At 41.0% G+C, this 17,042-nt stretch overlaps 2 protein-coding genes across 2 annotated transcripts in view; one reads left to right on the forward strand and one right to left on the reverse strand.

Moving 5' to 3' along the window:
- The window catches only part of nbas (NBAS subunit of NRZ tethering complex), a 162,367-nt gene extending 152,580 nt beyond the window's left edge, over positions 1 to 9,787 (reverse strand). Inside the window, exons 1-7 of the mRNA XM_037087071.1 lie at positions 9,516 to 9,787; positions 8,975 to 9,026; positions 8,363 to 8,399; positions 6,196 to 6,273; positions 5,482 to 5,529; positions 4,418 to 4,461; positions 309 to 442 (exon numbers count right to left, since the gene is read on the reverse strand). Coding sequence (XP_036942966.1) covers positions 309 to 442; positions 4,418 to 4,461; positions 5,482 to 5,529; positions 6,196 to 6,273; positions 8,363 to 8,399; positions 8,975 to 9,026; positions 9,516 to 9,608 — 486 coding nt within the window. The 5' untranslated portion in view covers positions 9,609 to 9,787. The remainder of the gene's footprint in view (positions 1 to 308; positions 443 to 4,417; positions 4,462 to 5,481; positions 5,530 to 6,195; positions 6,274 to 8,362; positions 8,400 to 8,974; positions 9,027 to 9,515) is intronic.
- A 38-nt stretch (positions 9,788 to 9,825) lies between these two features.
- Positions 9,826 to 16,814, forward strand: ddx1 (DEAD (Asp-Glu-Ala-Asp) box helicase 1). The gene is made up of 26 exons (XM_037087072.1): positions 9,826 to 9,949; positions 10,074 to 10,125; positions 10,259 to 10,322; positions 10,560 to 10,589; positions 10,711 to 10,807; positions 10,954 to 11,001; positions 11,091 to 11,174; positions 11,281 to 11,364; positions 11,472 to 11,548; positions 11,651 to 11,723; positions 11,875 to 11,951; positions 12,040 to 12,154; positions 12,427 to 12,565; positions 12,771 to 12,831; positions 12,952 to 13,050; positions 13,202 to 13,291; positions 14,035 to 14,223; positions 14,360 to 14,411; positions 14,528 to 14,674; positions 14,845 to 14,936; positions 15,021 to 15,093; positions 15,260 to 15,332; positions 15,515 to 15,557; positions 15,645 to 15,740; positions 15,868 to 15,988; positions 16,204 to 16,814. Exons 1-26 carry the CDS (start codon positions 9,934 to 9,936, stop codon positions 16,332 to 16,334), a joined length of 2,223 nt encoding a protein of 740 aa, XP_036942967.1. The 5' UTR covers positions 9,826 to 9,933; the 3' UTR covers positions 16,335 to 16,814.
- Positions 16,815 to 17,042: the final 228 nt, after the last annotated feature.

Below are 17,042 nucleotides of genomic sequence, written 5' to 3' on the forward strand. Positions count from 1 at the left end.
CAGAAGAGAAAGATTTTTTTCATGCCGAAACAACTAAATAAACAAACTCTCTTCGTTTTCATGCCCGAATGAACTGAATAAACACGGTGACCTTAAAGGACGACACAATTTCATACTGTTTATGGTTTATATTTGGCGGACCCTGACACCTTTCTAGCTTCAAACACTGCTCTGCTGTGCTGCAAAGCTACCGATCATTACATGACTTTCCAATCAACAATGATTTTTTTAATTTTTAAGTTAACTGTTCCTTTAAGGGGGAAAGGGGTTGTTCGGTGATGTCAAAGAGGGCAGACTGGCGTGGTTACCGGAGGGATGACAAAGAGTTCGCTTCCCATGAGGTCGAAAAGCCGCACGGTGCCAGTGCTGTCGGCGTAGGCCAGCAGGGTGCAGTCGTGGCTCCATGCCACTTTTCGCCACTGGGGGTTCGGGTCCTTTGGCACTGCGGCAGATGAGGGGGAAAAAAAACAAAGGACTTGAAAACTCATACAAACACAGAAAGAGGTAAAGATTTCTTATTAAGTCAGATGTAGAAAACTCTCCGCGAATAATCCCTGGTGTTCTGTGGTGTGCCTCTGATGAATACAGATGGGAGAAGAAGGATAGAGCTAATGCCATACATCAACACAGTGTGTCTTAGGACCAATCTAATTCATCTATGAAGGATAGCTGGACTAATACATCTCAATAATTGTCCCTCAAAGACGCAGTCGCACGTACGACGAGAGGAAGGCAGGGTGAGTAAAATGAGAAGCACGGGAGAGGAAGGGGGGAGGGGACGGGGAGGAGGGAGATCATAAATCCAGCATTTATTGAAGTAAAGGCTACTGTTTTACCGATCTGCTGGCTCAGCAGTGCTGTGAGTGTAACCATATCGCTGTTATAAAGCACATCCCTGCCTGCTGGCACTTTCTCAAGGCTTTGCTGTCACGCCTTCCTCTGACGGAGGAGCTGGGGCAGTCTGGCAGGCCTCTGATCCCAAATCTGCTCTGAATACCTGATTATCCTATGACACATTTAAACAGTGCGTGGAATAACGGGGGTAAAAACATGTGCACAATCTCCGTGCATCGGTTACAAGACAGCTGAGCAGAATATTTAAGTGCAATTAGATACAACCTTTAGCACAGACTCGGAATCCTGCACCAGTGAACAGCATGAAACACAATATGCCACCACGGGTGCTGTGTCTGCTAAGCAATAAAGTTATGAAAAGGAAGTTATGTTTTTGTTGATATCACATAACAGCGCTATTGGCGTTTATTGTATTGAATTTCTTGGCTGAGGAACGGTGCGGCAACCCCTGGTGGGCAATACTGCAAACGAATGGAGGCGTCGGATATTGTATGACTAGAATTTTAAATGAAGATCTGAGGGAGGATGTGGGAGGCGAGACAGACACAGCGAGGGAGAGAGCGAGGGAGAGAGGGGGAGAGAGAGAGAGAGAGAGAGAGAGAGAGAGAGAGAGAGAGAGAGAATGAGAGACAATGAATCCGGCTCCCACTGAGAGAAATAATAGCTCCCCAAATTTTAAGGCCTAAGTATCAGAGAGCACCTCAGGAAGTAGGCGATTTAACGCACCTTAGAGACTCTGGGCTGAGGAGGAGCAGGCAAGAACATGGAGCCATTATGAGAGCCATAGGTACCAAGCGTCTCCTCTGTCCTGTTTTTTGTTCTTTTGCTTCCTATTTCAATCTTTTCCTTTCTATTCCACTCTCACATTGCCTCCCCTTCCTATCTCTCACGCCCATTATGAATTGTATACAGTATGTTGTTCTGGGGCTGAGAGGGCTCCATTTCCACATAGATGGCTTTTTTGGGGAGCTGGAAAATTGGATGCTACTGTCCTGATTTTTTTTTTTCTCTTTTTCTTTTTCTTTCTCCTCCCAGCGATGGCGGGGGCAGACACTGGGGAGAATTACACCCCAACGACCCAATAGAAGCCTTCTATCTAAAGCCTCGCAGATGCATTTATCAGAGCTCAACACTTATGAATTATGTACGGGGGTGGGAGACGACTCCAGTGTAACAGGAGCAGACAGGGAGGGAGGAGAGGGGAGGGAGAGAAAGAGACATAGAGTGATACACAGGTGCAGATGCACTGACGCGTTCGCGCACACGGGCAAAAAGAGGCGGTGACGCACACAATCACGCACGTGCACGCGCCTCCATTAAAAGCAAATGCCATTGAAGGCAGGATCACAGCAAAATCCATTAGGACAAATCTCCGTGAAATGAAATGAAGTAAAAGTAAAATGAAAAGGGGAGATGGAATGGAATGAAAAAGACGAGGGAGGCTGTGGTTTACATGGGCCCAGGGGCTACTGTTATCCACACTATGAACCATTAGAACAACGGCAACCACAATGACGGCTAGCCAGAGCAGAACAAATAAAGTGCGAGAGAGAAAGACAGGGAGACGGAGAAGGGGTGGGAAAGATGACGAAAAATGAGAGGAAAAAAAAAATTGACGAATGAAAAGAGGCGAGAAGTGTGGATGGGAAATAACGCCACAAGCAACACAAGATTCACTCTGGGCTTTTATACTGAGTTTTGTTTTTTGGGGGGATTTGTTTGGAGTGTGGGTGAAAGCAGGAAATGTGAAGAAAAAAAACTATTCAGACAAAAAAATGCACTTCTATTTTCTTCTTTAATGCAATTCACTTAATGTAGAATTTTCAGAAATCCTACTTTTCGAATCATTCTGATGGCTTTGGATTTTTGAATGCATAGATCTTTTTGAAAAGCCCGGTGAACGTTGCTTTCAACGAGTTCATCAAGGGATGCAAGTCATTCTTGGCAGTCTTTTTTGAAGCTACAGCTACACAGTGTCAAAAGTCATACATTCATTTAATCTTTTAAACCCACATTAATTGAATTAGTTGGCATTCTTTTTACATTAAGAACACCAAATTACTACCATGTAAAGCTGTTACTTCCCTATGATAACACTACTTCTCACCTGGAACACAGCAACGGGACATGTTTAGCATCCCATCTGAGAGTGACATGCAAATCTGGTCTATTTGCATTGATTTTGATTCATTTTGATTTACTCCGTCCTCCTGACAAATGCAAGTGGAATATTTACTCTCCTTTTAGCTCTGTTTTTGGTCTCCACCAACTCCACTGGGAAAAAATGTGCCTCTTCAGCAGCTAAATGCTCTAAAATGTTCACCAGGTAGTTGCTAACTGTAGCGTGCTGCTGTTTGTACTGGCCAGGTAGCATACAGTGGGTCCATCGCTACCTCTTTTACATATCAAGTGGATCCATTGCTAGGTGCAGCTTTGAGTAAAAGACCTGTATCAATAAATCAATAATATGTCATTTTTAAACATCCAAGTGTTTAACCTTTGTCCTGCATCAATCAAAACTTCTCAGCTTGAAGAAAAGTTGAGTCTCAACACATTAAAACAATTCAAAGCAGCACAGCAGGACATTTTAAAAACTGACCAAACAATTGAGGCTATTTATTTTTTATCAGCCACTACAAGTCTTGGTTTAATGAGTGGCAGTGACGGAGGTGAGGGTGATTATCTGTGTTGCTGTTTACGATCTCTCTCACTCAATCCAATTAGCCGCCATGGTCGATATTTTTCTTTGAAACAAACTCAAAGCACATGTGTTCAAACAACTATAGATACTGTAGATTGAGACTACAAGTTAATCAGCATCCCCACAGAGACCAAAGACAAGCTTCGGCTGTGTGCAGAACGTTTAGTCACTACCTCCTAAAGAGAAGACGCTTATTACTTTCCTCTACTTTGTCAAGGACTGAATTTTAGACACTTCATGATCATTTTGTGTTACGACTGACACATGTAGTGTCGTAAAACTCTGTAAAATGTGACACATTGTATTGTAGGATTGGAAGCACACAGTAGTGTAAATACCACTGATACTACATTTTTGGGTAAAATGTTAAGGTCATTATATAGCGCATACATTTCGTCAGTGGCCAGTAAATATAGTGCAGTATTTAGGAAATGGATGATTTGAGACTGAGCCTCAGTCTCTTCTTCTATGGTGTCTGGAGTGAGACCAAAGATTAACTTGGCTTCAGGTTGGAGAATGATGTTTTTATCGTAATTATCAATTATCAGAATCTTTTGTGGGGTTTTTTGTTTGTTTTTTTTGTTTTTTATTTGAACTGTTACATTCTATGTTAAGCCACTTTTATATCTGGAAACGTATCTAAACATTCCATTCACTCACTTAAAACAAACACTGTAGTCTACAAATTCATCCAACGCATTTATCATGGCTCACTCACACTACACTCACTATAGTGCACAGCAGTTACCAGTACATTCATACAGAAAATGGGGTGCTTAGTGAGGTGAGCGATGGTGATTTAAAGCCATTTACAGTGAACTCCAGTACATGATTGATAAAAACAGGGAGACAGGGTCTTACCCTGGCATTTCCCAATGACTGATCCAAAGTCATCCCTCACAGACCTGAGGAGCAAACACACACAAACACACAGACAGGATGAGAGGATTTCACACCCAAACCTTGCACGACCTGGTGTAAGGTGGGTTATAGCAGCCGATGAAGTAGCTCAATAGATCAAGCAGAAAAGGCCTTGAGAGTAGGCAGTGTTTAGACAGACTCTTACCAGAGCTCAATGGATAAGGCCTTGAGCTGACTTAACACCCACTCACACCAACTAATGCCATGAAACAGGGCTATAAAACACTTTGTGATTAAACAACATTGGTGTGAACAAACGACACAGGAGAAACCCCACAGTATGAGGCCCAGAACACGATTTAAACAATAGAAACATACTGTGTTTTACATATTGGTATGTGTATGAAAACCATGCCAATTACCCAAAAGATCAACAAAGAAACAGCCTTTGGAATTTGCCTCTTGTTAGCTTCTGGAGATCAAGACATATTTGTATATGTGGTCCACTGCGATTGATTTTTCATTTCAATTTTGCTCCATTTAAAGCATTACATCGTGTCAATAGGGCATGTTGCTGAGCGAGTGCACTTTCCCTGTATGAGGAGGAAATTGGATGGTGTCTGAAAATAATTACAACCACTGAAAATCAGCACAAACAAACGTGTGTATGCATGCTTTGGTCTCTTTCTCCAGCTCTGTCACGCACACACATAAACAGATGAAAACATTTAGGGAGCCGTGGTATTTTCAAATCATCTGAGTTAATTTTATGTTGCCTGAAGTATCCAATAGAAGCAACAAAAGGTATGCTAAACCGACTCCCATATTCTTTACTATGTCTGATTGTGTTATTACTGATTGTATTGATGCTTGAAGAAAAACTCTTAATCCTTTTATGCACAAGCCCAGGCTCTTTTTTTTTTTTTTTTTTTTTTAAAGGCCGACGTGATGAATCACCCCATTAATTAAAAGGCTCTCTATCACTCGCACACACACATACACACACACACACACACACACACACACACAGTGCCTCAAACAGTGGGATGGAGTTCAATAATTACCTAATCTCCACACACTGGTCCTGAACCACTGCCAGCAGTTTGCCATTACTGAGGAGAAAACAAGAGAATGGTCAGGAGTGAACAGGAGAAAGAAAGAACTGAGAGAGAAGACAGAAGTGTGCAGAAGGTGAGGGGAGCAAAGTGAGGAAAAGGAGTGAACAAATGTCATCACAACTGATGTTTTAAAAATGGGGGGGATGGAAAAAAAAGCCACGAGATGAGACACATTTACCGGTGGCGATGAGTAAAAGAATATTTTGTGTGTGAAGCAGGTGGTTTGAAAAGAGATAAAGGCTGGAATAAGAGCCAGCGTTGGAGGGCTTTGAGAGGGGAGAAACAATAATAATTGGAGGCATTAAAAAAAGCAAAGATAGCTTTAGAGGGTATGGAACGTGAAAGGAATGACTTGAGGGCAGACAGAAAGGAGATGGAAGGATCAAGCACATCAGACTAATGGACATCCGCAGCATCATTTGACCGTGCTTAACACTGTCTTACATGGCTGAATCGATAGCCAATTAAAAAACACCTTTCTACTTGGTTATTCTCTTATAATGAGTACAATTAAATGATTGGTCAGGGGATGGACAAAAAAAGGAAGAGAAAATAAGGGGAGGGCATGGCTTAGTGCATGTCAGCAACAAAGTAGGCCATATTCTAGTATTGATCACAAAGAGAAAGTGTGTTGTGTGTGAGTGTGTGTCTGTGCTGCACCTTGCAAGCACCAGCTGCCAGTTGATCTGCTTGTTCGCCTGGCGGACAAGACCGAGAGGCAGAGACGAGCTGGAGGGGCTGACGGGTCCAAAATCAAATGAACAAAACGGGCAAGAAAATTACAGAACAGATTAAAAACGTTAATAACTGTTACACAGTAAGTCTTATCTAACAACAATGAGTCCTTTTAAAAGGGGCTAAAAGCAAAAAGTTTCCTCTTTAGAGCTGCTGAAAGCAACTTTTACTGAGAGACAGAGAACTCCAGAGAAAAGATAAGCAGCAGGGTAGATCCTGCTAATCATACTGAAACACAATGTCAACAGTCAGTGACTGACAGGTGACCGGTCAACAGTGTGAATTAAAATGTCATCAGGACAGAGGATAAACAACAATTTGATTCAATTTGATGAAAAAAATGTAAATGTAATCAAATAAGCATTAATTTAAATGAAAGGTTCAGTTACATTAAATTGAATCAAATTAAGCTTCACAAAAAACTTTAAATTAAACACAATTAAATAGAAGCAATTCAATTATATAACAATACACATTCAAGTAAATGTATCTCATCAAGTAAACAATGTTCATTAAGTGGAATTTAAAAAATAACATACTAAATATTAAAACTAAAAATGTAACAACAATATCATTAATTAAATTCAATTGAAAGTTTAATGAAATTGTCAACTGAATCAAATTTAATAAAATGTCATAAATTATGTTACCTCAATACTGAAATTAAACAAAAAAATTCTATTCAATTCAATTCAATTTCTATCATTTTTAAGTTAAATTGGATCTGAAAGGTACATTTTTGGAACTGCCCTATATGTTTTATTGGACTGTTTCAATCTGTTGGTCAAAATATGTCTTTAAAAACGTATTGTCATTGTATTTTTGTGTTGCCCTACTCTGTACTCCGTCTGGGCTACAACAAAAGTGCCGGGAGCTTCTGTTCTCCCGCCTTCAGCAAATATCACAGCATGTGGAGGGCAGTCTGCCCACACTGTTTGGTAAAATTCAATAAAACTCCTGATCCTTCCTCATCGATATAAAGAGAAGGAGGGCTGAGAGGCAAGCGCTGCTAGAGGACTTCTTAAATATTTAACGGGGTTATTGATGGTGCCAGCTCACCACCTGCTGAGAGGATAAGCAGGCCTTTTGTAGGAGAGCATTATAGAACCCTCTGCAGGCCACATTGAGTCATCTGTTAACACGTTCCAATAGATACTGTGCAGTGAAAGCAGGGTGAACAAGGTCAGGTTTTTTTTGCCAAATAAAACCTTCAGAAACATATACTTATAAATACAGAATTCTCTCCAAAACACTTTTTTTACAGAAGATTTCAAGAGGTGCTGATCAGCCAAGCGTGGTAGAGTCTCTGTTAAAGTGTAGTGTACACACATCTGCTGCAACAAGACAAACTTTCTTTCTAATCTGATTTGGGGGGGGGGGGGGGGCTGTGAAATGCTATGTGCCATAGGTCCTTTCGCACTGCATAATCTTTGCCCAGGGCTATCCTGAGCCTTGGGCTAAGCGTGGACTCTGGGATAACGTGGCCCATTTTTCGCACACAAAATTGTTAAGTTATGGCGTTTTGTGTGTTTGGCCCTTGAGCCCGAGGCTGTATGATTCACACTGCATCTCTACTATGTTCCTGTTTATTTAAGCTTTCATTGTCATGGGTTTTCAGTTACAACCTGTCTCACCATTTCCCATAATAAACCACATTAATATCTAAACTTCAGATTAAATCTAAAAGGGTATGTTTGTTTTTGATTTAATTGCTGAACTACCAATTATGGCTTTACTTGGATTTTAAAAAGTTAACCATTAGTGTTTGTGGTGCTGTTGTAAATTTAATTTGACTCAGCCCAAACATGCATTAAATCGTACTGATTTTTAACAAACAAACCATAAAAGCATGTCAGGACAGACTTTTCAATTCGTGAAGATCCAGATATTGTTTAAGTTGTTTTGTAGAACATTAATGCTGGTTCTTGGTTCTTTTCTGAACAGATTTAAACATAAGTTTGCTGTCAGAAACTGTTTTCTTAAAGTGGAGTATGTGTGTTAGACGTACATTAATCCACACACACCTCTGAAATCTGTGCAGCATGTTAGAGCATACGGCCCTGATCTGTCAGCATGATAATGATAAACTTACCTGTACCACAAGTAGTGCAAGATTAAGCGAAATGGCCCTGTAAGAAACAATTGGAACAGTGTTATCATGTCATGGTTAATTCATCATTGCATGGGAGGTATCATGTCATTTTCTAAATCAAGATCTGAAACTAAAGTTGATATGGCAGCATTGTTATTGAAGTTGGAGTGGATTTAGGGTCCTGCTCAATCACATATGGTCTGACCTACTCCATCCCTATACCCAGTCTCGGACACTGCGCTCATCAAGCACACACCAGCTCTCCATCCCTCACACCAAACTACAAACCCTCGGCTACAGAGCCTGTGTGACAGCCCCCACTCTCTGGAACACTCTCCCAGATTAAATCTGCAAACTGACTTCTCTGGAGACTTTCAAAAGGGATCTAAAAACCCATCTTTTTAATAAGGCCTATCAGCTCTAGATCCAGCCCCATAAAATCCATCAACTTTTCTCTTTCTTAGGCTTGGATTTTTGTTTATCCATTTATTCTTTGTTTTGTTTGCTCCACTTTGTTAAGAGTTCTTGTGTACACTGAAAAGCGCTATATAAATCAAATGTATTATCATTATTATTATAGGACCTGAAAATTAGTGAAATAACAGAACTTACCGGTCACTGCTTTTGCAATAAGTGACGTGTTGTGCTCCTTGTTGCCTCGGAGCTACAAATGTTAGAGAGTTACAGGTGAGTTTAGCATTCATTTTGTTTCCTTCAACAACCAATACTGTGTGGAGGTCATCATTTATTGTTTCCTAGCACTGAACTTTAAATGATGATGATGATAACGGACGAGCTATCCTCCTGTTGCCAGGGTAACTTAATTAATGTAAAGCAGCACAGGTCTAGCAATCACATACTTCTTGGCTAGCTAGCTAATTGGAGCAAAATATTAATGCAGGCTTATGAATTAAACTTAACTGCCCATTGCATGAATGATTATGATGAAAAGTGGAAACTACACAATGTGCCGGAATGAGAATAAGAGAGCTTAGCCAGCAATGAAACGTATGTTTGTGCTACGTGGCTTTGAGCGGCAGACCCCATGCAACTGATTAGAGTTGACTTTCCGCGGGCATTTTTTCCAACTTAAAGTTCAACAAAAGACCCACACACCGTGCCGAAAGCGAATACAAATGCGAGTCTGACTAACCTGCGTGTCCGTCTCTGGCGGCCATTCAGTAATAACAAGTAAATCGTATAAAATGTTTTCATCTTCGTCTTCAATCAGACTTTCTTCAGCCATGTTTACGTGGAGCAGCTGTCAAAAGTATACGGCGAGAGACAGAGGACAAAATCCCTTACGTAACCGCTTTTGAAAACTGTAGCTAACCGCTCAGGTAAAGCAGTTCCGTGACTTAAATATGAATATTATACTATTAAAAAACATGGCGAATATGTGCTTTTGTAGCTTACGCCACATGCAACGTGTAGAGTAATTATTATTGTATTTTTAAAATTAGTTTAATATCCGGAACCAATGAAGCCGGTGGAGTCCGCTAAGCGAGTTGCACCGAGCCTAAGATTCTGAACACGTTACATCCGGTTGTGTTGCACTCGTAGGGGCAGCAATGGCAGCGTTTTCTGGTGAGATTTTTATGATGTAATTCAATATTTCGACGTTGAATTCGTACTTAAATTGAACAGTGGGCTACTTTAGAAGCTATATGCGCTTACTGAATTATTAAATATGTTTGTTTTTGGTCAACAGAGATGGGCGTTATGCCTGAAATCGCTCAGGCTGTGGAAGAGCTGGACTGGCTGTAAGTCACTTGAACAAACCTCAGGCTCGGCTGTTTTCGGGCTCATGAATATTGCTAACTCATGCCTGTATTGTGATATCTGTCCGTATTGTTGTTCCCTGTTACTGACCTATTTTCAATCACTGGATTTCAGACTACCCACTGACATCCAGGCAGAGTCTATTCCCCTTATTCTCGGTGGAGGAGATGTTCTCATGGTAAGTCTAACTTACGTCTTTGTCACTGTCCCAGACACCTTGTTATGGCTGCAACTAATTAGCAGTCCAACAATATTGCCTGTTTTGTCCAGCCAACACTCCAAAACCAAAACCACTCTTCATTTGTTTGACATTTTGACTGAAAGGACCAATCAAGTATCAAAATTGTTGGCAACTACTCTTGCTTCAGATGTTTTAGTTTTACATCTCTTTTTTTTTTATTTTGTTTTTTTCCAGGCGGCAGAAACCGGTAGTGGCAAAACAGGTGTAAGTACTCTACAGCCACACAACTTTAAAAATGCAACTTTAACTTTGCAATTTGCAGTTTTTAAGCGAGCATTAAGCATTCACCCTGCATGAGAAACTAAGTCATACATCTCATCCTCAGGCCTTCAGTATCCCAGTGATCCAGATTGTGTATGAGACCCTGAAGGATCAGCAGGAGGGCAAGAAGGGCAGAGCTGCTGTCAAGACTGGAGGAGCCAGTGAGACCATTTAAAGAATGATTTGGTTGCAGTCTGTGTGCTTGACAAACTTGCTAAAACTTAACATTGTGCAGGGCTCTCTGCTCCAGTAGAGCTAGTCAGGACAGTATGATATGCAAATATTTAACCTGCTTTGTTTGGCTCAGTTTTCAACAGTTGGCAGATGAATCCCTATGACCGCAGTACAGCCTTTGGTAAGAGAAGAAAAATAACCCAGCACAGTCTGAAGGACTTTTGTTATAGGTCACCTCTCCTTATTGTCATCTTTCCTTTCCCTGTACAGCAATCGGTCCAGACGGATTGTGCTGCCAGAGCCGGGAGTTTAAAGAGTGGCATGGCTGTCGCTCCACAAAAGGCATCACCAAAGGTTTGTAGTGCACATAAGTACTTTCAAACACTTGTATACAGTTGAACAGGTCTTTGATTTTTTTGTAACTGTCCCTTGTCCTTGTCCATTTCTTTATTGTGTCCAGGGAAGTACTACTACGAGGTCACCTGCCATGACCAGGGTCTGTGTCGCATTGGTTGGTCTACCAGTCAGGCAGCTCTTGACTTGGGTATACTCTTCTACTTTTCACAAATTCCGTGCAGCAGAATGGACAACAGCTAAGATAGCCTTTTTCAATGAAATAGTAATGTAATCCTGAACTCTTTTTCTTACCAGGAACTGATAAGTATGGTTTTGGTTTCGGTGGAACTGGAAAGAAATCCAACAACAAGCAGTTTGACAGCTATGGAGAGGTAATGGTTAATAAATGAAAATGATATTAGATAAATAAAGAATTGTGAGGATACTTTTTAAAGTGTAAATGTAATTCTCTTTGTTGTCTGCCCTCTCTGCAGGAGTTTACCATGCATGACACCATTGGATGCTACCTGGATCTGGACAAGGGCCAAATTTCCTTCTCTAAAAATGGTGCTGTCTCAGTATTTCACTGATGATAGTTTGATGATTCCTATTGTTGTGGTGATATAGTACATGTGGAGTTGATGGTTGATAGCAAAGTTACTCATGTATCTTTCCCCCTTTTTCCTCTTGTTGCTCCATTGTTTTTTTTTTCTCCCAGGTAATGACCTGGGTTTGGCTTTTGAGCTCCCGCAACATGTCAAGAATCAGCCCTTTTTTGCCTCCTGTGTGCTCAAGGTATCCCATTGATATAAACGTAGAAAACAATCCAACAAGTGCCAGATTTGCACCATGCAAATTGACCTTCTCCTTGTCTGACTGACAGAATGCAGAGCTGAAGTTCAACTTTGGAGGAGAAGACTTCAAGAATCCCCCCAAGAGTGGCTTTGTTGCCCTGAACCAGGCCTCCGAGGCTCACCAAGTAAAATCCTCTCAGACAGGTGAGAGGATGTAACCCTGTTTCAGGTGCAAAAGAAAAAAACATGTTGTACATAATTTATACATATCGCATTGTTGCAGAAGCGGAGATCATTTGATGTTCAGACTACACTTGCTTTACTTTATTTCAAAATAAAAGCCTTTTCAAAACAATGTACAAGAGCTACATTTACTATTGTTACTACACCTAGGAATACATCACCACTAAAACAGTGCTGAGTGGATATATATCCCTGTGGTGAAGAATACCTGTCTCTGCTCTGTGTTTGTACAGGCACTGCCAAAGTGAGTGAGGTGAAGGCCTCATCCAACGCACCAAAAGCTCTGATCATCGAACCATCAAAAGAATTGGCTGAACAGACCCTCAACGTTGTCAAGCAGTTTAAGAAATATGTGGAAAACCCCAAACTGAGGTATGACTCCACAGAGCTGGCATCGACAACAAGTGGCACAAATACCAAAAACACATGACTATTGCAGAAAATGCATGTGTTGGCACATTTCAAGACCAGTGTTACTGTAATGTGTAATTCCTGTTTTAAACCATCAGATGGAGACAGTGTTTCATTATAAATGTTGGTTATACACCACAGTTCATTTGTCAATCTGTTGCTGCAGGGAACTGCTGGTGATTGGTGGTGTGGCTGCCAAGGAGCAGCTGGCTGCTCTCGAACAGGGGGTAAGTGACATATGCTGTCTGTGAATTATGTTTACCATTATAGACAGATGAAATCCATAAACATAGATATTCATTTTTTGTTCCCCTTCCCCCATTCCTGCTTTTTTGATGTATTTATAGATTGACATCGTGGTGGGAACACCTGGTAGACTGGACGATCTCATATCCACTGGGAAGCTTAGTCTGTCACAAGTCCGCTTTCTAGTCCTGGATGAGTGTGTATGTACAACACATTGAGAGTATCTTAATAACTCTTTAAGTTTTATCAAAAGTATTGCTTTATCTCTGCTTGCAAAAAATGGGCAATGCTTTTTAAAATGTGTACAGAACAATTCCCAAAGTCACCAATCCATTTATCTGTGTCCCTCAGGATGGCCTCCTGTCTGCAGGCTATACAGACTTTATCAACAGAATCCACAAACAAATCCCTCAGGTCACCTCTGATGGCAAGAGACTGCAGGTAACACTTTAGAATGAATTGTGTACGTAACAATAAACATTTCAGTTACTCAACTTGAGACCCCTTTGAACCGTACCAGTAGCCATGCACAGTCATGGGAGGTAGGAATGAATAGGATGACCTATTTAAATGCTTTATGGTGCTGATTAGCTAGCAAAGCAAGAATCACATTGATTTTATTTCCACAATCTTTAGTGCATGGTTTGAGGTGCTTGGGGCAAAAGTATTTAGGGCATGTCCAAGTCCACTTTTCCTAGATAAACAGAGCATAATCTGGGTTCTTGGTAAGGCACAGGGCAAAAAAGGGTTTGTATGTAGTCTCTTAATTAATTTCAGGTATGGTTTGGGTATTAACATAAATTAAGAGTGCCATAACCCTGTTTTTAAAGAGAATCATATCCACGTATCATTTCTGTGTACACACGTTATGAATTCACCTACGCAGGCATTTACAATCTAAATGATGCGCCCTTTTAAATAGCGAGAAAAATACTGACATTGACTATATCCAGGTTTTTGTTGGTCACTGGCAGATTTGCTTTCTGCTGCCTCAAGATGGCAATGCAGCAACAATTAAACTGTCTGCACCTCACTTTAAGACCATCTACCACCTTTAAGATACTGTGGTTGGGTGCAAGTACATTTGTTACCAGGTCATTCCATGCCAACTCGCCCAGAATCCAGAGCCTCCCTGTTCATGCACGTATTACTTTGAGTTAAATCGTCACCATCTTCTTTTCCAGGTGATTGTTTGTTCAGCCACACTGCATTCCTTTGATGTGAAGAAATTGTCCGAGCGCATAATGCACTTTCCCACTTGGGTGGACCTGAAGGGAGAGGATTCTGTCCCTGAGACTGTCCACCATGTGGTAGTACCTGTCAATCCCAAGAGCGATCGAATCTGGGAGCGTCTGGGCAAGAACCACATCCGGGTGAGTCTCTCATATTGAGGACACAGTTCGTGGTTGACTAAGTATTACAGAGATTTCCATTGCCTTTGGAAAATTATAAGCGTATTAATAACGTGTTGACAAAGGTTTTGTTCTTTGATCTGTTTGTTTTGGACAGACAGATGAAGTCCATGCTAAAGATAACACCAGACCAGGAGCAAATTCTGCAGGTATGAGCCGATAAGCACAGTTTGACCAATGAATGTCACATAACCAACAACGCAGATTTTATATTATCATTTTCATTCTGTGAATAGTTACAAATTATGTTTGATTTCATTTTTAGAAATGTGGTCAGAAGCCATCAAGGTGCTGAAGGGCGAGTATGCAGTGAGAGCCATCAAAGAGCACAAGATGGACCAGGCCATCATCTTCTGTCGCACCAAGATCGACTGTGACAACATGGAGCAGTACTTTATCCAGCAAGGAGGAGGTAGGAGGCAGCGGCACCACTGAGAAATTACTTTTTAGCCATTACTGGACGGAAGTTTTAAAAGTGCCAACACCCATTCTATGCACACACATACGCATGATAGAGTGATAAAATCTATGTCTTTAACACAAGTTCCGAATCCTCCCTCAGTTTTGGTCTCTTTTCTGCAGGTCCGGACAGTAAGGGCCACCAGTTTTCCTGTGTTTGTCTCCATGGTGATCGTAAGCCCAATGAGCGGAAAACTAACTTGGAACGCTTCAAGGTAAAAAAATAGACAACAAATTAATGATGTGCTTCTCAAGCACAACCAGTCTGTCGGTGTTTAAAGATCGTCTTGTGTTCCCAGAGAAAAGAAGTGAGGCTCCTGGTCTGCACAGACGTTGCTGCCAGAGGAATCGACATCCACGGGGTTCCTTATGGTAAAGATATTAATTTCCACACTTTATCACAGCCGATCCTGGTAACACATCAACCAGTTGTGTAGTTGGCCTGATGAAAGGGCAAAAGACAGAATCCTTTGTTGTTTTGTATTTGCCCGTCCACTTCATGCCATTATTTCTCACAACTCTGATCTTTACTCTCTAGTGATAAATGTCACCCTGCCAGATGAGAAGCAGAACTATGTCCATCGTATCGGCAGAGTTGGAAGAGCCGAGAGGTAGACATCCATCATATGATTTTGCTTGTAAATTCAGATTAATTCATCAAATTCATCTTTATTGAAACTTAAAATTTCCCACAGAATGTTTTAAGGTGGGAGAGAACTGAGAGAAAATGAGTGATAACTTTGAGTTACTGCCCATACAGTTAAAATCATCTCTTTTCCTTTTTAACTTGCAGAATGGGGCTGGCGATCTCACTGGTTGCCATGGAGAAGGAGAAGGTAGGATGGAGGACACAACTGCACTCATAATTTTAATTGTGCCTTTTTTTGAAAATTAGGTGTAAGATCATCTTTTGTCATGTGCAGGTGTGGTACCACGTTTGCCCGAACCGAGGCAGAGGCTGCTACAACACCCGGCTGAAGGAGGATGGAGGTTGCACCATCTGGTACAACGAGAAAGAGGTGAACAGAGACGCAGAAAACCTAGTGAACAGTAAAGATTTGCTGGATTTTTTCAGTGTGACATAATTCTCCTCCACCCATCATTAGCTCTAAACTCCTTTTGTTTCTTTTTTTCCTCTGACCACAGCTCCTGTCAGAAATTGAGGAGCATCTAAAGTGCACCATCACCCAGTGTGAGCCGGACATCAAAGTACCTGTGGATGACTTTGATGGAAAGGTCACATATGGTCAACGCAGGGCTTTGGGAGGTAAGTGTTACACAGTGACTGATGGCTGTGCACAAGCATGATGTACAGTTGTAGCCACAATTATTGCATTGACTGTAGGAATCATAACCAGTCCATACAGGGAAATATCTACAGTTATTGCATGGATTATTGTGAGGCATTTAAGTCTTTTATTAGATTGTACATTGACTTATTTTATGTTGAGCTTGACCGTCAGACCTCTTGCTCTCGCCTAGGTGGTAACTACAAAGGTCACGTGGATGCTCTGGCCCCGACAGTCCAGGAACTGGCAAATCTCGAGAGGGAAGCCCAAAGTTCCTTCCTCCAACTGGGATTCTTGCAAAACCAACTTTTCAGAGCCTTCTGAGCACACCCCAACTGGCACAAACACTGCAGGCTGCTGATACAGGCGACAGATAAATGAACATTTTGACATGCTGCACCAACAGGAAGCTTTTCCCACCCACATGTAAACTTAAAATGTGTATTAAAGGTGTCAATATTTCAATGGGTATGCCAGACTTCTTTATAGCCTGCAGATGGGAGATGACTAAACTCTAGGTTGAAAGCAAGTCGGCATTCAGCATCAAGGCCTGTTTAGACCTTATTTAGAGAGACAAAGGCCTTCACCGTGCTGCTTGAAAAAATAATACAGAACAACTCTTGGCATGAAATGCTAGTGCTCATGCAAAAACCTAATTTGTTGAATTTTGAATTTTGTTTTCTGATTGATGTGACAGAATGAAATATTTAAGTTTCCCAATTGAATAACTTGCAAAAAAAGTCAATGTCTTTAAGTGGTTTGATGTTTTTGTTTTTTTCCTGAAATAAACGAGTAGCCTGCTCAGTTTGGTTTCTTTTCATTATACTTACTCTAAGTCAAAGCCTCTACCAATTATTATAAATGCCTGTTTTGTAAAGTCATTTATTTAGTGTTTTAAGAATTGTAGTTTCTTCAAGGGGTATTTCAACAGGCAGCAATGATTTGGTTTTGTGAAAAAATGTTGCTTGAAATCAGACTGCATTTGATTATATTTTAAGGATATATAAGAGGCTACAGGTTAAAGACTGGTTG

The sequence above is a fragment of the Acanthopagrus latus genome, chromosome 22, assembly GCF_904848185.1.
Source record: "Acanthopagrus latus isolate v.2019 chromosome 22, fAcaLat1.1, whole genome shotgun sequence".
In the NCBI taxonomy this organism is placed as follows: Eukaryota; Metazoa; Chordata; class Actinopteri; order Spariformes; family Sparidae; genus Acanthopagrus; species Acanthopagrus latus.

Bases quoted from the DNA above. Each gene is read 5' to 3' on its own strand.
- ddx1 (XM_037087072.1), top strand. The intron at 11,002-11,090 runs GTAAGAGAAGAA...TTCCCTGTACAG, and splicing joins TGACCGCAGTACAGCCTTTG to CAATCGGTCCAGACGGATTG. The intron at 14,412-14,527 runs GTATGAGCCGAT...TTTCATTTTTAG, and splicing joins ACCAGGAGCAAATTCTGCAG to AAATGTGGTCAGAAGCCATC.